Genomic DNA, 25,448 nt, shown 5'->3' with positions numbered 1-25,448 from the left:
TAATATACTCCTGTGTGTCTGAATTTTATATCATTCCGTCAATTAATATACTCCTGTGTGTCTGAATTTTATATCATTCCGTCAATTAATATACTCATGTGTGTCTGAATTTTATATCATTCCGTCAATTAATATACTCATGTGTGTCTGAATTTTATATCATTCCGTCAATTAATATACTCCTGTGTGTCTGAATATGTCAATTAATATACTCCTGTGTGTCTGAATATGTCAATTAATATACTCATGTGTGTCTGAATTTTATATGATCCCATCAGTGTCTGAACGTAATCATTAACACAGGGGTGTCCAACATCTGTACAAAACTTGTCAATATGAATGTACAAGCATCATACCAAGACAAGCAACGCAACAAACACACAAACATGTCTTATTAAGTGTGTTTGTGTATTCTCAGTGACCTGCCTTGGGGCTCAGCACTACCTGTCAGGGTTAAGGCTGGTTGGACACCCCTGTATTAAGGTGAGCAATTATATTTAACTTAAACTGAATGAAGAGTGAGTAAACTAAGCAGCAACGTAAACAGTTCTCATATTTAGGGATGAGTGTATGTGTATATGTTTTGCACAAAAGGTGAATATATCAAGGAGAGACAATCACCTCTGTAACGCCATATCCTGAAGAAAATGACCTGGTTCTTCCCCTTGACTGCAATAGGTAGGCAGCAGATGAAAAGAGTGAATATTCCCAGAATAAGATATATCTTTAAATTATAGAACTTAAATTATACTGGCTTGTAGCCTTTTATCACACTTATTTTGTTCATAGATTAAAATATGAAATTAATTGTTTAAAATTAGCCTTAAAAATTTGTTTCATGTATTGCTTGAAGCATGTTTAAAACAGTCCCAGTTTATAGTAACTAGTTACATCAAATATTTTTTTAAAAATCTTATAATTTTATAAAAAGAAATTTGAAACACTGCAAACAGACAGATATACACTGTGTACGAGATAAAAAAGGTGGTGGAGTAGTGACAACATCATTTGGTGACATTCAAGGTTTGAAAAATATCCAGACAAAAGAAAAAACTGAAGGATCCAAGCAAATACAAAGTTACATGTTCAATGTGAAAAACTAAAGTGCCAGTCAGTGCTAGATGGAATACAACCTGTGTATGATCTAGCATTTTTTTTTTGTTACAGCTGGGGAATACAAATTTACCCCCCTTCTGACATGTAATGAGCTGTGTGGTAGGAAAAACTTAAGTGCCAGAGGAAACACAACCTGTGTATGATCTAGCAGTCAGATTATCGATGCTTTTTTCTTACAGTTGGTTTATAAAAATTGTTCCCCCCCCCCCCTTCTGACATGTAGTGAGCTGTGTGGTAGAGGGGTAGTGGCTTCATTGCTGGCTGCTAGTGAGAGAGAAATCATGTTCTAGCCACTGGATCTGTGTCCTAACTAGAAGAATGCTAACCAACACAGCCATGCCTGACCAACACAGCCATGCCTGACCAACACAGCCATGCCTGACCAACACAGCCATGCCTGACCAACACAGCCATGCCTGACCAACACAGCCATGCCTGACCAACACAGCCATGCCTGACCAACACAGCCATGCCTGACCAACACAGCCATGCCTGACCAACACAGCCATGCCTGGCCAACACAGCCATGCCTGGCCAACACAGCCATGCCTGACCAACACAGCCATGCCTGACCAACACAGCCATGCCTGGCCAACACAGCCATGCCTGGCCAACACAGCCATGCCTGACAAACACAGCCATGCCTGACAAACACAGCCATGAATGTCTAACAGAGCCTTGATCTACTAACAGAATATTGCCCCCCTCTTACAAAGAGTATCTTGCTCCTCTAGCAAACTGAATCTTGCCCCCCTCTAATTTGCTCCTCTAAAAAGTTATCTTTCCCATATAAAAAAAAACTTGAATTTTATATTTTAAAATATCACTTACTTATACTTTAAGTCTATAATACAGGTCTATAGCTTCAAATTTAAGCTACAATTTAAGCTATGTTACAAATATCAAAGATAGTGATGTTCCGTTACAATGAATTGTCTAAATAGTTTTGAACAGGAATGCAAATAAACATTTAGATAAAAAAATATATTGTTCACATGTATTAAACAGTGGAAAATAGAAATTGCTTATGTACACAGAGTGAGTAGCTAAAGTTATTGTGCACTGATTTGCGCGTGGTTGTAAAAAAATAATGTGCATTTATGATTGGTGTAAACATAAAAAAATGTGTTTCAACATAATCTGAATGAACAGTGACAACAAAGTATAAACAAGATACCACAAAAGACTGCTGTGATGGGAGACTTGTTTACTAGATGTAGGCGGGGACACAAAAAGGAAAGTTTTACTGTACTCTGAATGCACAGTGACAACAAAGTATAAACGAGATAACACCAAACACTGTTGTGAAGGAAGACTCCTATCCTAGTCAACTTGTGAAATCAAGCTGACTTATTACAAAATAAGGTAGAAACAAAAGGTTAAAAGCTAAGTGAAAACTACTGAAACAAAACTAAATGATTCTCAAGCCTTCACAGACAGGGTGCAACTGTAGATCTGATGTATGATTCTCATTTCACTTTAATTTTTTTTTTCATAATCAGTTTGTATTAATTAATAAAGAAGCTCCTTACTCCCTTAAGTTGAATTAAAAGATATAACCCATTTGTTAATAGATGTTTAAATTATCCAATGAATCTAGCCAGTTATAGACACAAATAAGTTGTGGGAGGAGCTTAAGGAGAAGTTTAGAAAGAGTCTGTAAACCTAAAGTTGGGAAAGTTGTATTATATATTGTCTGGTGTTATATGCCCAATCAGCACAAAGTGTTTAGTGAGTTGTGGGAGGAGCTTAAGTAGGTAGAATTTCAAACTGAATCTGTACACCGAAAGTAAGAAAGTTGTGTTATACATTAGTATCTATGGTAATTATAAACCCTGATATCACTATTACTGAGTACAAAATTCAGTCCTGATGTGAAACTTGAAAAAGAAATTAGAAAACATCATCCATGCATAAAAAAAAAACCATGACACTGACACAAACTTTGATACCACAGTAAATGACACTAAGGGAGAATAAAAATACAAAAAAATCTGAACTGCAAACAAGTATGGAGGCACATAGAAAACAACTGTGTACTATAAACAAGGTGGGCGGGGTACCTTTCTGTGTGTTTGGTACTTGCGGTCTGCCTCAGGGGACTAAGAGAAATGGTATAGCTTAATGTCAGCTTTGTACAACAAGTTGTGAATAGTCAGGGGACTAAGAGAAATGGTATAGCTTAATGTCAGCTTTGTACAACAAGTTGTGAATAGTGTGAGCTGGTTAAGAAGATTCTGGGGTACTTCCATGATCACAGGCAGATTGTATTGAACCTACATGTGTAACATCCCTACTCTAACCCTGATAACTACAGAAAAAAAACCCAACTTTAATCAATACTGCCTAGCCTTGCTGGTGATCATAGAAAAACCGAGTGTGTGAAGGTGGAGAAGCAGATGATGAATATGATGACACCAACAGGCAACAAGTTGCACAGGATGGAGAAGCACTTAGTGTAAACCACCCAACACATGAAAATAAGAAGGAATTCATTTTTTTTTGTATAAACAGCAAACTAAATGGGTTATGATACAATTTTGTCTGGTATAAAAGGCAAACTAAACGGGTTATGATACAATTTTGTCTGGAGCTGCTTACAACAAGATGCAGGTGAGAAAGGTACAACTAAAGCAAGCTGGACTTACCTCAGACGTGCGCCCACCATAGGAGCTGTGGGATCTCTCTGAGCAGACGCTTGATGTTTCACTGGCTGCGTCATCAGAGTCGTACTGATCAAAGCGTCTTTGTTGTGGCCCTTTGGACTAGAGAGGGAAAACAGTGGAATTAACATTTTATATAGACTTCAGTGGTACTGATTATAATGTATTTGATGTGGCCCTTTGGACTAGAGAGGGAAAATGGTGGATTTAACATTTTATATAGACTTCTGTGGTACTGATTATAATGTATTTGTTGTGGCCCTTTGGACTAGAGAGGGAAAATGGTGGATTTAACATTTTATATAGACTTCTGTGGTACTGATTATAATGTATTTGTTGTGGCCCTTTGGACTAGAGAGGGAAAATGGTGGATTTAACATTTTATATAGACTTCTGTGGTACTGATTATAACGTATTTGATATGGCCCTTTGGCATATACAATGTTGAATTAACATTTCATATAGACTTATGTGGTAGTGTCTATGTTGTGATCCTTTAGAGTAGAGTGGGTAAACAAGTAACACCTCATACAACATAGTCTTTCAATGTTAAATCATGTTTGCTAAATCCTCAAACTAAACTTATTTCAAAGTCTCCAGTATAGACAAGACTATGAACATTAATCAGCAATGTAAAAAGTGTACTTATGTGGATTCAGTACATAATCGAGTCACATAACAGTTTATAATACTACACCATCTGTATGTTTACTCTATCTACCACCTGGTGAGAAGAACCTTATTAGAATAAATGTTGCAGGAGAAAGAGCTAATACCAAGGCATCTTGTAAAGCATCCTCCACATCAGAGCCATGGCGCAGTACCCGTTGTGATAACACTGGAGCTGGGGACACAAGGAGGACAAAGGTCATTTCATGGGCATTCAATGCTCAACTTTCTACACAAGACAAGGCTAATCTTTCAGCATTTAACCAGGCTAATTATTCAGCATTTAACCAGGCTAATCTTTCAGCATTTAACCAGGCTAATCATTCAGCATTTAACCAGGCTAATCATTCAGCATTTTACCAGGCTAATCATTCAGCATTTTACCAGGCTAATCATTCAAAATTTAACCAGGCTAATCATTCAGCATTTAACCAGGCTAATCATTCAGCATTTAACCAGGCTAATCTTTCAGCATTTAACCAGGCTAATCTTTCAGCACTTAACCAGGCTAATCATTCAGCATTTAACCAGGCTAATCATTCAGCATTTAACTAGGCTAATCTTTCAGCATTTAACCAGGTTAATATTGCACTAGACAAGATATTTAACCAGGCTAATTTCTGGGCAGAGATATTCTGACAGACAAATCTCTCAGCACAGAAGACAGAAAATCTCTCAGCACAGAAGACAGACAAATCTCTCAGCACAGAAGACAGACAAATCTCTCAGCTCAGAAGACAGACAAATCTCTCAGCACAGAAGACAGAAAATCTCTCAGCACAGAAGACAGACAAATCTCTCAGCACAGAAGACAGACAAATCTCTCAGCACAGAAGACAGACAAAGCTCTCAGCACAGAAGACAGACAAATCTCTCAGCACACAAGACAGACAAATCTCTCAGCACAGAAGACAGACAAAGCTCTCAGCACAGAAGACAGACAAAGCTCTCAGCACAGAAGACAGACAAATCTATCAGCACAGAAGACAGACACAACCTCTCAGCACAGAAGACAAACAAACCCATGACTTACTTTTGCGACCACTGCTGACTTTGCTGCTGCCACTTAATCTTCGTTCTTGACCTGCTTCAAACAGAAGGTCAAAGGTTGATACAACTTTATTTAAAACAGAAGGTCAAAGGTTGATACAACTTTATTTAAAACAGAAGGTCAAAGGTTGATACAACTTTATTTAAAACAGAAGGTCAAAGGTTGATACAACTTTATTTAAAACTGAAGGTCAAAGGTTGATACAACTTTATTTAAAACAGAAGGTCAAAGGTTGATACAATTTTATTTAAAACAGAAGGTCAAAGGTTGATACAACTTTATTTAAAACAGAAGGTCAAAGGTTGATACAATTTTATTTAAAACAGAAGGTCAAAGGTTGATACAACTTTATTTAAAACAGAAGGTCAAAGGTTGCTTCTACTTAAAGTAAAAGGCCAAAGGTGGTACATGCAACAAAGAATGCGGATAAAGAGCATGAGACAAAGAGCATGAAACACCACTGACTTTTAAAGCTTCTGGCTGGACTAGCCTCTCTGCTAGTACCTTGACTGTGAGACCCAGGTATCCGTGTGCGCTTTGGACCCAGTCCCGTATCAACACGGGCAGGGGTTTGTTTGGCATACACTAGCTGTCGCCTAGTAGAGGAGGGGGAGTTTGATCTGCTATTGGCTGGAAAAAACAACAGATGCCATTAGTGTTAAGAAAAACTATTTTTACATTTAGCTGGACAATTTTCTCCTTGATTGCAACAATTTTCAGATGCATATTTTATGGGAAATTTATTTTAATTATTTACAAAACTATAAAATAATTAATGCTCGGGTTTATTTTAGTAAAATGACTGAATAAGGTCAAGTTTATGATCAGTTTTTAAACATACGTTAAAAAAAATAGAATTTAAAATAGTTGCAAATTAAATGAAAATGTTTGATGATTTATACAAATTGAACCAATTTTATTTTCAAATGTATCATTAAACTTATTAAAAAGATAAAAAAAAGCAAACACGATGGTTAAGTTAGGTTAGTGGTTACAGGTTTGTTACTATATAGTCAGCCATGAGTTATGGTTAGATTCTCATGTTTTTATTAGTACTAGTTAAGAGATAATAGTTAAAATCAGAATAAAAAAAAATAGTCTGTGCTAAAACTATTTTCTGGCAATCTTACGACCTACTATTATGTTAAATATGAAAATAGACATGCATGAGATGTGTATGTCTGATGTAAGGAAAGTAAAGAAAGAACAGAGGACAACATCAATAAAAGAGAGATCTATGAACCATTGCTATTGTACTGGACTCTTAACAAAATCTCTGATGATGAAGCTCTGCCTGTAACAATAGGTTGGTGATGGTCAACATTACATTCTTTCAAGGATCAGATGCCAAAATGTAAGATTAATATCTTTAAGCAGGAAAAAGTAGCAGAACTTGACACTACTTTCATCTCACTATATGACTTAGATTACACTACTTTCATGGTACAATCTGATATATTATTATTGGGCACAAGGCTTATATTAAATGGATATATAATTTTGGGGGGGGGGGGGAATTTAAAATTTTAAAATGTGTAAAAATGTATGACTGGTGTAAAAGCTTTATCTAAGTTTAAAGTTTACAATTTCTACTCACATCGTATAATTAAACAATTCAATCCTTTAAAAATATCTAATAAAGTTTCCTCTTTAAATTTTCTGTCTACATCTATCACATAGTCTACCATTTACTTATTCATGCTTGCATTGAATAAATAAAAAAGATCTAACACTAATGAGCTAACAGGATATTTAAAACACTGTTGAAGTTTGGAGGAACCTTAAAATAACTACCCAAAATGAGTCTAATGAGCAGTTTCTAGCACTTGAAAAATGAATGGGATGAAAGTTTTTTTTCTATGAACCCAAATACTATTCATGCAACTTTTAAAATATCAGTTCCAAAGCAAAATAACAATTGAACATTGAAAGCAACAATGAAAAAACTAAAACATAACCAAGATAGAACATTTACATCCTTGTTATATGATAACAAAGGATTTGTTTTTTTAACATGTTTTTTAAAAATCAGGAAAAATCTTCTGATTAAGAAAAAACCTAATACTAGGATATCTAGATTGTACTGACAAGCTGGTTCTTACTCATAGAACTGCATCAGTCACTTATTGTTATCTCCCCTACTTGGGAGTTACGTCCCTTAGCATGCTCAGAGTATAAATATATTTTGAAAAAGTTCTGTATAATATCAGGCACCAAACAAGCTTATAAACAATGCAGTAGCTAATAATTGATTCTCATACAACAAAATGCAATTTTCAAGCCAAAATTAACTTTAAAATAAACAAAATGGGTGAAGGGAGGGTTTCTGTTACTCACGCTGGGATTGTGATACACCTATCCGAGGTTTAGTACTGCGCTCTGGGGTCAGGAGGTCATAAGCTGAGCTAACAGAAGACGTACTAGATTTTTGGCGTGCTGGAAAACCAAAACTTGCCAAATAAGACATGAAAAGCAACGCAACACGGCATGAAACCTAACAATTGCAAATTTTATATGCCACCAAGCAAATTAGAATTCATTGGCAAATTAAATTAACAAGTTTTCCTAAATATTTAAAAAAAAAATTAACTTTAAATATTTCATTTGACGACTACATGATAAAGCAGCAACAGAAATATTACATCTTATTAGAAATAAATATATTTAAATACATTTAACAAGAAATAAGCAGACATTTCAGCCTTTGAGCATTTGAAAACAAATTATGTCTGAAGTTTATTTACATAGTGCATATGGCTATTAAGTGTGAAAATGGTAGCTAATTTTTTTTTGCTATTGCACATGCTTAGAAATCTATAAAATGTGATAAAATAAAGAAAAATTCAGCCAAGAGATGACTATTTCTGAATTGGACAAAAGATAAACTGAATATCCTTTTTTTGAAATATTTTTTTGCTCAACAAGTTTGAGCCAATGAAACTTGGAATGGTTTTAACAATCCTGATTTGACTACTTTAACCACATCTTACGCAGTGAGTTGGTGGATCCTTTAGCAATGCGAGCCGCGGTCAGCAGGGTGGCTCGGGGCTTGGGGGTGCGCAAACAGTTGACATCCGTGGCACTGGAGGAGCGCAGGAGACCCCCGGCCTCTACATCAGTCTGCTTGGGCCCTGTGTTGGTCCGGTGCCTATTATGCCCTATGGTGTTGTAGTGCTGGTTGTTGTAGTAATTGCTGGATGTGCTGCCATTGCTGGTGCCAGAGTATGTGCGGCTGCGAGGTGTATAGCCTACATCTGAGGGGTGAGGACATAGGTTTGATATTAAATCCTGTGCATGCTGGTAGGCTATGAAGAACTGGCTTTTTCTTGAGTGATCTCCATTGCTTGGTTCCAAATCACCTCATTTCACTTTTCCGCTTCTAGCAAACTATCATCTATTTTAATTTTTTTTTTGTCAACCTATCCTGGTGTTGTTTACCTTTATAAAAATTAGAATAATCTACTGCCTATTTCACTATTATATTAACAATCTGTCTTGTTCTTGTTTAAAATTTTACAGTTCAGCTTCTAACCACTACAGCCTAGAATTAAATCTTATAAAGCTGTCTAAAGGGATGTCCTGAGTATGTTTTATTGCTATTTTTCATTCTCTATTCCAAATCTAAATATTAAATTATTATTGGACTACGTATTCATTTTTTTACATTTTGAAAATTCCTTTTTTCCTTAACAAACTTAGGTAACCTACACATAATTTAAATAGTGCATTCGCTGTATTGATTTATGAGAAAAATTAAGGAAGCAATTATGGAAATAAGCTACTATATTGAAGCACAATCATGCTTTTATAAAAATAAAATATAATTGAGCTATTTGTAAAAGGAATAAAAATAATAACTTAAAGCATACATGTGAAATAATACAACCGAAACAAAGAATGAAATTAATGGGTGAAACGTGAGGCTCCATTGGAACAAAAGCAAGGAAATCTAGAAGCTGTTGTAGGGTCTCTGGTACAACGGTCTGACTAAGTACTGAAAACAGCTGGGGCTGAATTAAAACAACACATTCAGTTTTGGCTTCATCAAAGGCAAGTTATAAAAAAAAACATGTATTAACATCAGCTGCTCAACAAGACATTTGAAGCATACCCATGCAATAAAACGAGAGAAGAAAAACATCAGAGAAGTGAAGTTGTATGGTGTGACTCAATAACAGTGAGAAGATTTGAGGAGTGATTTCATTGGACTTGCGCCAATGCAAATGAAATGAAACAAGTCAAGCTAAATTTTCAAATTAAGTTGTTTTCTAACTGGAGAATTGTGTAACATTTAAGAAAAAAATATTTCAATTACATAAGTTAGCTAGTATTAGGTATGTAAATAGATATATTACAAGTTAAGTGCAATATTATAAGTGGTGTTGTGATTATATTGATTAAATAAACCTACAAAAATGGATTCTTTTATGTTAGTAATGTTGATTTTAGTAATTTGTTGTATCAATATAAAAATAGCACTTTTTGCTTATTTGTTAATATATGTAATTGAAAGTGGCTAGAGAATTAGTTAACTAGAGATACTTTGTAAAGATGGCTAGTGAATCAGTTAACTAGAGATACTGCGACTAATGTTGATTTTAATCAATAAAACAAATCAAGCTAGAAACTAAGAACAACTGGCCACAACTGGATAATGGTGTTATTATTAAAAGTGAAGTAAGTCATTTATAATTGATTGAGGCATGATAAAACAACAAATCTGTTAAAGTCAAATGAAAATGAGATGATGCAGTCATATTAGAAATCAGTTGACTGATGAGTTGATGCAGTCATATTAGAAATCAGTTGACTGATTAATTGATGCAGTCATATTAGATATCAGTTGACTGATGAGGTGATGCAGTCATATTAGAAATCAGTTGACTGATGGGGGAGTTACAGTCAAATGAGTTTATAGTGGACTGACAATGTATTTAAAAACATTAAGAATTAGTTGACTGATGAGAAGCAAGTCAAATAATGAATTTAAGGCTGACTGATGAGATGATACAGTCATATTAGAGATCAGTTGACTGATGGAATGAATTGTTACAGTCACATTAGAAATCAGTTGACTGATGGAATGAATTGTTACAGTCACATTAGGAATCAGCTGACTGATGAGATGATACAGTCATATTAGGAATCAACTGACTGATGAGATGATACAGTCCAATGAAGGATTAAAGCAGACAGATGAAACAGAGATAGATAACCTCTTACCTCTCCGAGCCATGGGGTCAAGGTCACTATCCAAATCTGCATCTTTATTGTATAATGAGATTTGAATCAAAAACAGAGCATACTTCAGGACATGTACAAAGTTTAACAAAAGAGGATACCCGTTTTTGGGTAGAGGGGAGGGTAAAGGATAACACTTACAAAATATAAGGAGAGTTTTGTCAGCCAAAAGAGATGACTAAAAAATAAGGGTTGTATATCTATAAACAGGAATAAAATAACCCACTATAATGGGTTACCAGATGGAAAGAATGGCCAAGTTAGAGGGGTGGAAAAATGATGAGAAAACAAACAAATGTAACAGTAAAACCGAGAAGTTTTAACATTTGAATTGTAAAAAGAGCTTCAAAACTATCTAGAAAATATTACTTAAAACAAAGTAGAAAGAAAATTTGAACAATCCGAACATCAAGAACAATCATTCAAGAAAAAATATTTGAAATATTTGAAAATGATGGAACCATTCATTAACAAGATGTATAACCATGGCAACCATTAAAAATATTTTTAAAAATTATCTTACCCCCAGCATCACTTTTGGAAGAGCTGATTCTTTGAGTCACCTTTTTATAGGAGGCTGTACCTTGGCTGTGGGGGGTTCATATATAACAAAGTAAATACCATTGTTGAACCAGAAGTAGACTGTTACTTTGGTGTTAGACTAGTTTGTTACATTGATTGAACCTAAGTACTAGACGAAATGTTCTGGCTATGTTTTGTCTAGGTAAGGTACGGTACTTTCCTTGCTTTCTTATACCTTGGTACTTTACTATCCTTGCAAGTGTCAACCTAGTTGTGGTATTTGCTGTTTAAGACATCGGTACAGTACTGTCTTTGCTGTTTGACCTAGGCACTGTACTGCTCTATTTTAAACCTAGGCACTGTGACTTTGTTATTTTAGATTTCGGTACTGTCCTTGCTATGTTCGACACTGTCTTTGCTGTTTGATGTAGGCACTGTGCTGCTCTAATTTAAACCTAGGTACTGTGCCTACATCAAACAGCAAAGACAGTGTCGAACATAGCAAGGACAGTTATTTTAGATTTTGGTACTGTCCTTGCTATGTTCGACCTCGGTACTGTACTATTGCATTTTAAACCAGGTACTCTACTGTCCTAGCTATTTTAGAACAAGGTACTGTAATTTTCTATTTTGAACCTAGGTACTGAAACTGTCCTTGCTGTTAGACTGAAGTACTGTACTGTCCTATGTTCATGCTATGCAGCTAGCACTTAACATCTAGACTGTCTGTTCCATGTTGCCTACCTTGGACCATATGCAGACCGCTCCTCACTGGCTGCACGTGACCTAGACCTTGGCCGGACATCTCCATTGAGACTAGAGCTGGAGGATGAATTGCTGACCTCACCTTGTAACATCTTTTGTTTAGAAGGGTCCAGGGAGAGAAGAAGGGCGTCTGCTTGAGACTTGAAGTGGTCAGCAAACCCCCAGAATGCTCTACAAGTTAAACAATTTTGGTGTTAAAATTACTAGATGCCTGAGGAGACAAGAAAGCCACTAGGACAAAGTTGCCAAAATACATACTGGTGTTATGAATGGGTGAAGTATTGTAATGATATGCATCTGAATCCCTTGCAAAAACACTAAATAATTTCAAATGGAAAGTTGAACGCAAATAAATAGCCTGGTACTATATTAATTGCATCCACTAACCCTACTTTTTCAATATTTGACTTATAGTTATTTGTCATAAAAAATGTTTCTGTTGGGTTTTTAGTATAGTATATGCATTGAATTCTGAAGCTTTAATTATGCTTAAAAACTTCAAATTTGCTAGGGCTCATAACTACACCAGGAAAAATTGTATCCTATTAGTAATTTTTAAATTAAAATTTTTTTTTTTTAAATTCAATTGTGCAAATTTATACCAAAATATAAAATTAAAAAAATCAAAATTAGATTAAAATGCTCATTAAAAATCAGCTTATTAGTCTCCACTTTTCTTTCATAAATACATCAATGTACAGTTTAAAAATTAATTTTTAAAATTTAGTAAAAAGCATTTAATTTACTTCCCATTCCCAATGGTGTTGCTCTCTGGTTAGCCTACTAGAACACTAACCCTTCATTAGAAACATCTACTCACTTTCTAGAGTGTGCCCTGGCTTCAGAGTCAGCATCATTAATCCCCTTTTTAATGACATCCTGCAGTAGAGCTATATGTTTCTCCAGGCAATGTGTTGGCCAGGAGTGAAGAATCTGGTTGACAAACTCTAATGAGGAGCTGTGGGGACAGAGAAATGTATGGTAAACACAATGGTTGAGTGAAGAATCTGGTTGACAAACTCTAATGAGAAGCTGTGGGGACAGAGAAGTATATGGTAAACACAATGGTTGAGTGAAGAATCTGGTTGACAAACTCTAATGAGAAGCTGTGGGGACAGAGAAATGTATGGTAAACACAATGGTTGAGTGAAGAATCTGGTTGACAAACTCTAATGAGGAGCTGTGGGGACAGAGAAATGTATGGTAAACACAATGGTTGAGTGAAGAATCTGGTTGACAAACTCTAATGAGGAGCTGTGGGGACAGAGAAGTATATGGTAAACACAATGGTTGAGTGAAGAATCTGGTTGACAAACTCTAATGAGAAGCTGTGGGGACAGAGAAATATATGGTAAACACAATGGTTGAGTGAAGAATCTGGTTGACAAACTCTAATGAGGAGCTGTGGGGACAGAGAAATGTATGGTAAACACAATGGTTGAGTGAAGAATCTGGTTGACAAACTCTAATGAGGAGCTGTGGGGACAGAGAAATGTATGGTAAACACAATGGTTGAGTGAAGAATCTGGTTGACAAACTCTAATGAGGAGCTGTGGGGACAGAGAAATATATGGTAAACACAATGGTTGAGTGAAGAATCTGGTTGACAAACTCTAATGAGAAGCTGTGGGGACAGAGAAATGTATGGTAAACACAATGGTTGAGTGAAGAATCTGGTTGACAAACTCTAATGAGGAGCTGTGGGGACAGAGAAATGTATGGTAAACACAATGGTTGAGTGAAGAATCTGGTTGACAAACTCTAATGAGAAGCTGTGGGGACAGAGAAATGTATGGTAAACACAATGGTTGAGTGAAGAATCTGGTTGACAAACTCTAATGAGAAGCTGTGGGGACAGAGAAGTATATGGTAAACACAATTGTTGAGTGAAGAATCTGGTTGACAAACTCTAATGAGGAGCTGTGGGGACAGAGAAATTGAAGGTATGGAGTCATACTGAACAGCAGGTACTCTTCAATAGGGAATTTTAGTTTATTGATCAAAAACATTTCAGTTGAAAATGTTCAGAAATAAAAACAATATAAACATGAAAACTCATGACAGAAAATAAAAAATAAAATATTCTAATATTGTTTTTAATAAAATCATTTATTACTGTTATTTTTTAGTTTTAAATTGACAAAGTTAGACTATTTCTACCATTGTGGTGGTGTCAATTTTCCTTCATCAGATGAAGCATTCACTTTAAAAAACTGCTTATAATTATAAATATCTTGTTTTAACAACTATACATACCGTCTGATGACATTTGACTTGGATGTCAGATTGCTTGTGATGATAGGAATGAGGCGGTTGGTGTGAACAAACTGTGGGTAAGATCAAATAGAACAATCACTTTATAGGGTCAATGTGTATGGTTATCTATCTATTTAATTTCTAACCTAAACAGGTTAAATCCACTGATCTGCATAAAGTGACATGTTAATATGTGATACAAGGGCTAACGCTACGCTAACAGACAGTGATGGTGGACTGGTTAATGTAAATATAAAGATGGTAGACTAGAAAATATAACGATGATAGATTGGCTGATGTAAAGATGGTGGACTGGTCAATTTATAAATGGTATACTTTTAAATTTGATTGTAGACTAGTCAATATAAAAATTGGAGATTGGTCAATATAAAGAGTATAGTGGCCAGTAATTTTTTTTTATACTATATCTATATATATAATTCTCTTCTGGGAGACGTTCGAAAACAAGCTGCAAGCGCGCCTTGCAGTCCCCTCTCTATCACTATCACTACCACCCCCACCCCACCCCCACATGGTCTGGTGAGCTGTGGTTCACACTAAATGTACAAATGGTAGAGCCGGGTTTAGTGACGGCTATTATGGGCAGATAATTTAGTTTGAAACGATTTTAAACTTACAGGAGGTAACTAAGAGGAGGCTGCTTTCACGGGGGAGGGGGGGTGTAGGTTGGGGGAAAGGGGGGGGGGGGGGGGGGGGGGTAGTGTTTTAAAGCAAATATTTTCAGTGGCAGCATTGGTACTGTCGAATTCACAAATTATGAATGACTGAAAAGTAGAAAATAAAACAACTAAATAGCGGCGTATGATACGCCACGAGTAGGCTCGTATATTATATTCTGGTAAGTATAGGTCAGTACAGCTAGACTTACCTGCATGATAAATCGTATACACACAACACCTGAAGTAGACATGACTTTGGCACTGTTGGGAATGAGGTTTATAAGAGAGGGCAGCACAGACTCTGCAAAGTGGTCAAACTTGGTGCCAAGTTGCTGGGACAGGTACCTGCAGGCAGAGGGTACACATTGCAACTTTTCAATCAACGGCCACAAATAATTTAATTTGAAAAAATAAATTACTTTTTACATTTCAACTTTTCAATCAACATCCACAAATAATTTAATTAAAAAAAATAAATTACTTTTTACATTTCAACCTTTCAATCAACTGCCACAAATAATTTAATTTCAACTTTTCAATCAACGGCCCCAAAAATTTAATTTTAAAAAAAAATTACTTTCTACATTTCAACTTTCAATCAACTGCCACAAATAATTTAACTTAAAAAAGTAAATTACTTTCTACATTTTAACGTTTCAATCAACCATTGAACCATTTATTTCATACGATAGAGCTTATAATAGTTGTTGCAAGAGAATGTAAACATACGCTATTGTTATGCATCCTTCCCTAACAACCTGTGATCGTAGGTCCTTTACAACAAGTATAAATGCAGATTCTAATGTACGTAATGACTGGAAAAAATCATCGTAATCTGCAGCTCCAGCTAATAATAAGGAACGTAGCATTTTTATCTGAGGAGTACAGTCAAGAACAGAATTAAAAAACTGACAAGAACAGAGTGAAACAATGTGATTAAATATGAACAAGAAGGAAGCACTATAGCACTTTACTCAGTGAATACAAACTAACATTGTCTATTCTTTTCTCCCATGTGATGTTGGGATCTGCTAAAGTGTCCTTGATCTTCATCATCTGTTCTTGGACATCTCTCGAGGAGAAAATCTGAAATTTTATTCAAAAAGTTTCATTTGTAAAAAATAATAACAAAAACCCAATTTTAGTGGGAGTTAAGTTAGATCTACAATTAAAGGAGTACCCACATTGAAATGGTTTAGCCAGTACTCTATTTGTTCTTACAGGTTGTACATAAATGATGTCAGGTAATTTAAAGGACATTGCTACAAAAACCAGACTACCCCAACCCCCTACACATTAAAATACATTACAAAGTTCAACACCCTACCTCCTGTAAAGACTACAACTAAAAATAACATTGTTTTACCATGGAGACATTAAAAATGCAACATCATAATAATATATTACCCCCCCCCCCCCCCCCCCCCGCCCTCACACACACACATCATCCTTACTAAATCCCACCCACCCTCCCACCCCATGTGTGCGACATCATCAACTGACCAGTTCTAGACATGTAATAATGAAAAATTAACTGGCTTAGCTAAAATGCTACACCAAATGTTTGTTGTTTCTATGTATTCCCTGGGCTGAGCTTAATAAATATAGGAAATATAGGACAACTTACCAGTTACGATCATTTTTACCTAGTTTAAACTTAACAGATAGTAAAGAAACTTTTTTTTACCTTAGCTGAGGCGACATCCTCAAATGACTTGATGAAATGTTCTTCATCCACAGCACCCGACCCCCCAGCTGAAGCTGTAGATGGAGAAACACAGTGAGTACACACACAATGCTTGTTTTTTCATTCATTCAAAATGTGAGTACTAACACAGGAGAAAGTGTACACATCATGAGAAGTGACACATAGAAAAAAAAAATTAAAACAACCGATATAAAAAAAAAAGGGAAAGCTTATAGAGCAAAATAAAACCAACTGAGTATTAACATAGATAACATAGATATTAAAATAAATAATAACTAGATTCTATTTGATGACAAAAATAAACAAAGACTTAGAACCAGAAAACTTAAAAGTTAGTAAGGCTATTTTTTGTTGGATTGAAACTAAAGTGTGGTAAAATGAAAACATGACTTTTGTTATCTAATGAAGCATTTACATTTTAAACAAAAATGTTAAGTATTTTGAAACAAAAATTAATTATAAAATTGTGTGTTAAAAAATGAAAAAATATAGATCTATATACACAGGCCTTTAACTTTTCTAAGACAAATGTAAAAAAAATTTTAGAATAGGAAATTTTTTAAAAGTGCGTACAATCTAATTTTTTTCAAATTGAAAATAAAAGCATAAGTGAACACTGAAACAATACCAATAATACAGCAACCAATTTGTAGGGATTTGGGAGGGATAAGATGTACATAAAGATGTCAAGAATTCAGCTAAAAGTCAAGTTCCCCTTCTTAACTTGACGGTCTATGGGGCAAGTGAAGTAGAGTTCACCTGTTTCTATGACCTCAACATATGAAGGGATAGTATGGTCACAACACGCTAGGAAACAAGGAGCTCAACTTAATATCTCAGATAACCAAACATTCTCAAACTCAACAATTATAAAGTTTCCCCAAAACCCACATCAGTTATAAATATGTTTCCAAAAACCAACAGTTTTTCCCTGCTTTTTAGAGAAATTTACTTTTAAAAATAATTTCTTTAAAATTAACCAATTTTTCAGTAAAGACATAAAAAGAGTTAACTAAGGCTACACACACATACTAAATGCTTCACCCCACTTGTATAAGCAATTAAAAAAAAACAAAGCAACTGTGACTGAAGACAATACTATTCCTATGTGTAGATACATCAAGCTACCACATCAAGTCTACAGCTAAAACATCTAGACATCAACTCAGGGCAATTTACCAGATCTTTTCCTTTTTGGCTCAACTGCTGCACAAGAGAAAATTAGGTTATGCTTTATCTCAACTCGTTATTAGCACTTTCTTTGATCTACTCTCACAACTCATTACACACCCATTTCATTACTAATCAGACTACCACTCTTTGAAAAATTGATTTAATTTTTTTTTTTAAATAATCAAACATAATTGAGATTTTTTTTCTTCATTATCAACACTACCACATTTTGAGTAATTTATTAAATTTTTTTAAACATAATCAGACAATACCCATTGTGAAAAAGTTTTTAAAAAAAATTTCATAATAATCCACTAATACATTTTGAAAAATTTATATTTTTTCCCCAATAAATAGGAGACCTAAAGGTGAATAAGATAACGTAACTGAAAGGTTCTATAAAAAGACCAGATATTAAAACAGGGACACCATCAGATAAGAAGATTCAAACAAGTCCTTCAAGATCTTGGCATGACTTCAAAGTTCAGGTAAATTATTGTCAAGGTGGTTGGGTTGATAGTCTTACAGTCACAGGTAAATTATTGTCAAGGTGGTGGGGTTGATAGTCTTACAGTCACAGGTAAATTATTGTCAAGGTGCTGGGGTTGATAGTCTTACAGTCACAGGTAAATTATTGTCAAGGTGGTGGGTTGATAGTCTTACAGTCACAGGTAAATTATTGTCAAGGTGCTGAGGTTGATAGTCTTACATGCACAGGTAAATTATTGTCAAGGTGGTTGGGTTGATAGTCTTACAGTCACAGGTAAATTATTGTCAAGGTGGTTGGGTTGATAGTCTTACATGCACAGGTAAATTATTGTCAAGGTGGTTGGGTTGATAGTCTTACAGTCACAGGTAAATTATTGTCAAGGTGGTGGGGTTGATAGTCTTACAGTCACAGGTAAATTACTGTCAAGGTGCTGGGGTTGATAGTCTTACAGTCACAGGTAAATTATTGTCAAGGTGGTGGGGTTGATAGTCTTACAGTCACAGGTAAATTATTGTCAAGGTGCTGAGGTTGATAGTCTTACATGCACAGGTAAATTATTGTCAAGGTGGTGGGGTTGATAGTCTTACAGTCACAGGTAAATTATTGTCAAGGTGGTTGGGTTGATAGTCTTACATGTAGAGGTAAATTATTGTCAAGGTGGTTGGGTTGATAGTCTTACAGTCACAGGTAAATTATTGTCAAGGTGCTGGGTTGATATTCTTACAGTCACAGGTAAATTATTGTCAAGGTGGTGGGGTTGATAGTCTTACAGTCACAGGTAAATTATTGTCAAGGTGGTTGGGTTGATAGTCTTACAGTCACAGGTAAATTATTGTCAAGGTGGTGGGGTTGATAGTCTTACAGTCACAGGTAAATTATTGTCAAGGTGCTGGGGTTGATAGTCTTACAGTCACAGGTAAATTATTGTCAAGGTGCTGGGATTGATAGTCTTACAGTCACAGGTAAATTATTGTCAAGGTGGTGGGGTTGTTGGTGGGCTTAAATGTGTTTAAATGCAACATTGTACTGGTTAAAAATATCAGGACAATACCATACCTGAACTGGACATTGTAGAATCAGGTCCAGAAGAGTAGGTTGTTACCAACAAACATTTCCATTTAAACTTCTAGCTGCCACGTTATACACAACTTTTGTAGCTGGTTTCTAACTCATAACTTCAAACACAACAGCACTAATGGCTAGTTGCTACCTCAGCTAACATAACATCACTTGTGGCTAGTTACCATCATCTACCACCTCTCTAGACTAAACACAGGTGCTACAGCCACTGAACTCAACCAACACTAACTGATGTTACTGTTAAATATTACACCAAACAATACTACAGCACTGTCAAGTTGTACACTAGCAACTTACTGCACTGTAAAGTACACAGCATACTGCACAAATTCAAAACCTACTAAAATACATTAACTTGTAATACAGCTTAGTCAAGTCCAATCACAACATGTCTCTTCAATGTCAAAGTATACACCGATTGAGAGTTTACTGCACATTCAAGTACAAAACATATTGAACTGAATCAACATTAACTGAAGTAGTACCTAGCAACATGACTGAATGAACATTAACTTATCATTATAATGCTACCACACAATCAAGTACAAAACAAATTGAACTGAATCAACATTAACTGAAGTAGCACCTAGCAGCTTGACTGAATGAACATTAACCTATCATTACAATGACAATATAATGCTACCACACAATCAAGTCCAGAACTACATAACTTGTTAGTCCATTACTAATCCACTTGACTGAATCAACACTGCTCAAGTTGAGTGCACATCAACATGTCTGAATCAACAATGACTAATCTTACTGCACATTCAAGTAACAACCCTATTGTTGTTTATGCACAGGCAAGTAAATGTTACAGCCGTGGCTTGTACCTAATCCCAAACGACATCATCACACTTGCAGATAATCCAGTACAGCAGCACACACACATTAAACGTGTGGAGACCACGAACCCCGATACCAGATAAGATCAGGGCATTATTAAACGGCATAGCAGGAGACACACACGAACTACACACGGACACGGCCTAATCAATGGCTGTTCGATACGAGACGAGGTGACTCAGGCTAGAGGCAGGCCATTTGATACACGGTTTGTTTACATCGGGCAAATGACACATAGCCGGCCAATTACAGAGGGGGGAACACTGATCTGTTAATTAACAGGGATTTACCAGGGGGAAGGGGGGGTAGGGTCCGGTGTGTGTGTGAGCGGGTAGAGTCCGGTACTCAGGAAAGCACAGGCCTACACAGCTGATCAACGTATTACCAGCTGTAGCGATACCCTCGATGTGTACAGCGCTGCGTGTACACACAAACACAGTGTGATGTATTCATCGGTAAAGCCATGTAGTCTATGTCTTCCCCACTTCTAGGCACTAGTGTGTATACATGTGGTAATAACACCAAATGAGTCACGATACTAGCCAACATTTCCCGGAGGATGGACGGCATATCGATTTGTCGGGGTTGAGTGTTTATACATACATACATACATACATACATACATACATACATACATACATACATACATACATACATACATACATACATACATACATACATACATACATACATACAAACATACATACATGCACACACACACACACACACACACATGCACCCATATCAATGTGTGTGTGATAGAGAGTATATAAAGGTCTAGACTAGGTGTAGACTAGTCCGTATGGCCCACCAGTCGGCAACAATAACTAAGCACCATATGGCTTGTTGCGACATGACCTCGTGGCTCACATACCAATGGGTATTAAGGGATCGTTCAACCATTGACTGACTGGTCACGTGAACACGAGGGCTGTAGGTGGATGGGGGAGGGGGGGGGGGGGGGGTACTGAATACGTCACTAAGATAGTCACAGTACTGCAAGCCTGCAATTATTATTGGAAGAACATCGCCACAAGGAATTATTTTTTAAATCCAGCAAACCTATACATTGCTAGAGTATCTCACTACTTACTCAAGTAAAAAAAAAAAAAAAAAAAAAAAATACCAAATTTAATCCAGCCATTCAAACGCATTAGACTGAGTTGGATAAATCCAATCCAACAGATGGAAATGTTTTAACCCAAACTTTTTACACCTGTCAACCTTTCAAAACTTCCGCTGGTTTACCTGGATTGGCTCGTCAATTTTTTCAAACAAATTATTAAATGTCGAAATCTTTACTAACGGAAATGTTCCTTTCATTTTTCTCAACGGAAATGTGATCAACGGGCGCTAACTATTTAGCATGCTTAATACGGCGCAACTCTGTTAAGACAGGATCTTTGCACACAAAAAATATCGGTCTGATTGTTTATTCTAAACGTGTAACCATTAGACAAACAAATCTCACATAGATAAGAATGTACAAACGTTTTAGACAAGACATTAGAAACCGATGACCAAATAATCAGAATAGAACAGAAAGACTGAGCAGAGTTTCTAGCACACAGTGATCTAACTTACTTGTGGAAGAGGTTCGTCTTGGCACCGAAGAGCTGGAAGCTGAACTGGGTTTTCTTTGGACAGTTTTCCCTGACGTTGGTTTGAGGAAGTCAAAGTCTGGCTCCTCATGGCTGGAACTACCACTGCTCCTGGAGGGCGCTGGAAGGACAAATACATTCTGTAAGCATTCTATCATTACATGTGTACAAAAGGACAAACACATCATTGTAAGCATTCTACCACTACATGTGTACAAAAGGACAAACACATTCTTGTAAGCATTCTACCAACACATGTGTACAAAAGAACAAACACATTCTTGTAAGCATTCTATCAACACATGTGTACAAAAGGACAAACACATTCTTGTAAGCATTCTACCAACACATGTGTACAAAAGGACAAACACATTCTTGTAAGCATTCTATCAACACATGTGTACAAAAGGACAAACACATTCTTGTAAGCATTCTACCAACACATGTGTACAAAAGGACAAACACATTCTTGTAAGCATTCTACCAACACATGTGTACAAAAGGACAAACACATTCTTGTAAGCATTCTACCAACACATGTGTACAAAAGGACAAACACATTCTTGTAAGCATTCTATCAACACATGTGTACAAAAGGACAAACACATTCTTGTAAGCATTCTACCAACACATGTGTACAAAAGGACAAACACATTCTTGTAAGCATTCTACCAACACATGTGTACAAAAGGACAAACCCATTCTTGTAAGCATTCTATCAACACATGTGTACAAAAGGACAAACACATTCTTGTAAGCATTCTACCAACACATGTGTACAAAAGGACAAACACATTCTTGTAAGCATTCTACCAACACATGTGTACAAAAGGACAAACACATTCTTGTAAGCATTCTACCAACACATGTGTACGAAAGGACAAACACATTCTTGTAAGCATTCTACCAACACATGTGTACAAAAGGACAAACACATTCTTGTAAGCATTCTACCACTACACTTAGGCCCCAAATCAGTTTTGTTTAAATGATTTAATTTATAAACCAATCAACCATGATGACGGGTGAGGGATTTTAAACTAGTGGTAAAATAATTATCTTGACTGAAGATTTAACAAAGACATGCGAATAGTAATCATGTTAGTGATAGGTGTAAAATGGAATCAATAAATGCAGGATGTAAAGCCAATGGTAGGATCAGCCCCATGTATTGGTTAGTATTGTTACTACAATATGTCTACACAGACGTGTCTCCCACACACAGAGTAGAGCGCGCTGTCCGTATTGATTTTGTTGGAGCTACACAGATGAGACATATGATGCCATGTCACGACACAAAGGTCAAACTTGTGTAGTTGAAACAAAAGCTAGTGTGGAGATTGCTTAAGATCATGTAAACGTTGAGACATATGATGCCATGTCACGACACAAAGGTCAAACTTGTGTAGTTGAAACAAAAGCTAGTGTGGAGATTGCTTAAGATCATGTAAACGTTGAGACATATGATGCCATAATGTCACGACACGAAGGTCAAACTTGTGTAGTTGAAACAAAAGCTAGTGTGGAGATTGCGACCATGTAAACTTTGAGAAACATGATGCCATAATGTCACGACACAAGGGTCAAACTTCTATTGTGTAGTTGAAACAAAAGCTAGTGTGGAGATTGCTTAAGACCATGTACACAGATGAGACACATTATGCCGTAATGTCACGACACAAAGGTCAAACTTGTGTAGTTGAAACAAAAGCTAGTGTGGAGATTGCTTAAGACCATGTAAACTTTGAGAAACATGATGCCATAATGTCACGACACAAGGGTCAAACTTCTATTGTGTAGTTGAAACAAAAGCTAGTGTGGAGATTGCTTAAGACCATGTAAACGTTGAGACACATGATGCCATGTCACGACACGAAGGTCAAACTTGTGTAGTTGAAACAAAAGCTAGTGTGGAGATTGCTTAAGACCATGTAAACGTTGAGAAACATGATGCCATGTCACGACACGAAGGTCAAACTTGTGTAGTTGAAACAAAAGCTAGTGTGGAGATTGCTTAAGACCATGTAAACGTTGAGAAACATGATGCCATGTCACGACACGAAGGTCAAACTTGTGTAGTTGAAACAAAAGCTAGTGTGGAGATTGCTTAAGACCATGTAAACGTTGAGACACATGATGCCATAATGTCACGACACAAAGGTCAAACTTGTGTAGTTGAAACAAAAGCTAGTGTGGAGATTGCTTTAGACCATGTAAACGTTGAGAAACATGATGCCATAATGTCACGACACGAAGGTCAAACTTGTGTAGTTGAAACAAAAGCTAGTGTGGAGATTGCTTTAGAACAAGTAAAACGTTGAGAAACATTTTCCACGCTCAGCTAAGTATAGCAAAGCGGGTAGAGCACGCGAGATCAGGAAGTGTCGCTGTTCCTCTGGAGTCTGTAGGCCAACTAAGTCATCTAGATCTGCATGTAGCCAGCTTGTGTGGTACATGGTGGGACGAGTTAATTATATTAGCCGTGAGCCGTCAGCTGTGAAAAAGTAGCCTATAATATCCGCAACCCGTGGCTCTTCAAATTAGAAATACAATCTGTGTTGTTCAGCTATGAAAACGATACATATTAGTGTATTTTATTCCCCCTCTTCATCTACTTTCTCTGGACTATTCAATAGATGACATAAAAACAAATCTTCAGAAGACAAGGCTTCTCCACACCATGAGTTCACAGACACGAGGGACAGTGGGACTAAAACATACAGCGACGAATGACCTTGCGACGATCATACAGGTTCGTGTACAGTGTTCATTAGTTGTGTTTTCTTCGTGTGTTTGCTTCCCCCCCCCCCTCCAGTTAAAAAAAAATTAAATCAACTAGCATTGTGTGTCGCTGCTTGCCTTTGAGCGGCCAAATATTTGATGACGCCACTTAAACATTCCCGAGGACAGGTGTAAGACAACGCAGTCTAAAGGTACCTTTGTCTTTTATCACGTGGCTTTTGGCCCCCAACAACAGATTGTAGGACACAGTGATGGTTCCAAAAACAAATTTTAGGACACACAGATGGTCCCAAAAATAGATTTTAGGACACAGTGATGGTCCCAACAACAAATTGTAAGACACAGTGATGGTTCCAAAAACAAATTTTAGGACACAGTGATGGTCCCAAAAATAGATTTTAGGACACACAGATGGTCCCAAAAATAGATTTTTGGACACAGTGATGGTCCCAACAATACATTTACTGCTACAAGTCAACACTACTTCACCTCCCTGACCTGATGCATTAGCCTGACCACTACTGACCAGTGGCTACCCAACTACAGCTACATCAACACTACTTCACCTCACTGACCAGTGGCTACCCAACTACAGCTACATCAACACGAATGCACCTCACTGACCAGTGGCTACCCAACTACATCAACACGAATGCACCACCCTGACCAGTGGCTACCCAACTACATCAACACTACTTCACCTCACTGGCCAGTGGCTACCCAACTACATCAACACGAATGCACCCCCCTGACCATTGGCTACCCAACTACATCTACATCAACACTACTTCACCTCACTGACCAGTGGCTACCCAACTACAGCTACATCAACACGAATGCAACTC

At 36.5% G+C, this 25,448-nt stretch overlaps 1 protein-coding gene across 18 annotated transcripts in view; it reads right to left on the bottom strand.

The window, feature by feature from the left end:
- Nucleotides 1-25,448, bottom strand: part of LOC131928736 (CLIP-associating protein 2-like) — a 72,217-nt gene that overhangs the window by 16,416 nt on the left and 30,353 nt on the right. For 9 of the 18 annotated variants that reach the window (XM_059284844.1, XM_059284830.1, XM_059284834.1 and 6 more), the window contains 18 exons: nt 21,845-21,982; nt 17,851-17,877; nt 16,651-16,724; nt 15,957-16,049; nt 15,693-15,838; nt 15,173-15,308; nt 14,284-14,354; nt 12,848-12,985; nt 12,007-12,198; nt 11,264-11,328; nt 10,723-10,764; nt 8,490-8,753; nt 7,837-7,935; nt 5,965-6,129; nt 5,482-5,535; nt 4,556-4,623; nt 3,765-3,881; nt 622-669 (listed from right to left, as the gene is read on the bottom strand). In XM_059284844.1, the coding sequence (XP_059140827.1) occupies nt 622-669; nt 3,765-3,881; nt 4,556-4,623; nt 5,482-5,535; nt 5,965-6,129; nt 7,837-7,935; nt 8,490-8,753; nt 10,723-10,764; nt 11,264-11,328; nt 12,007-12,198; nt 12,848-12,985; nt 14,284-14,354; nt 15,173-15,308; nt 15,693-15,838; nt 15,957-16,049; nt 16,651-16,724; nt 17,851-17,877; nt 21,845-21,982 (1,937 nt within the window). Of the gene's footprint in view, nt 1-621; nt 670-3,764; nt 3,882-4,555; nt 4,624-5,481; nt 5,536-5,964; nt 6,130-7,836; nt 7,936-8,489; nt 8,754-10,722; nt 10,765-11,263; nt 11,329-12,006; nt 12,199-12,847; nt 12,986-14,283; nt 14,355-15,172; nt 15,309-15,692; nt 15,839-15,956; nt 16,050-16,650; nt 16,725-17,850; nt 17,878-19,390; nt 19,457-21,844; nt 21,983-25,448 lie in introns of those variants that run through there. The other 9 variants (XM_059284831.1, XM_059284842.1, XM_059284841.1 and 6 more) reach the window with 9 other exon arrangements.

Source organism: Physella acuta, unplaced genomic scaffold, assembly GCF_028476545.2.
Source record: "Physella acuta isolate Inbredline_101_S28 unplaced genomic scaffold, ASM2847654v3 ptg001535l, whole genome shotgun sequence".
NCBI classification, from domain to species: Eukaryota; Metazoa; Mollusca; class Gastropoda; family Physidae; genus Physella; species Physella acuta.
Note: the sequence above shows the minus strand (reverse complement) of the source record. Positions and strands in the feature narration are given on the sequence as shown.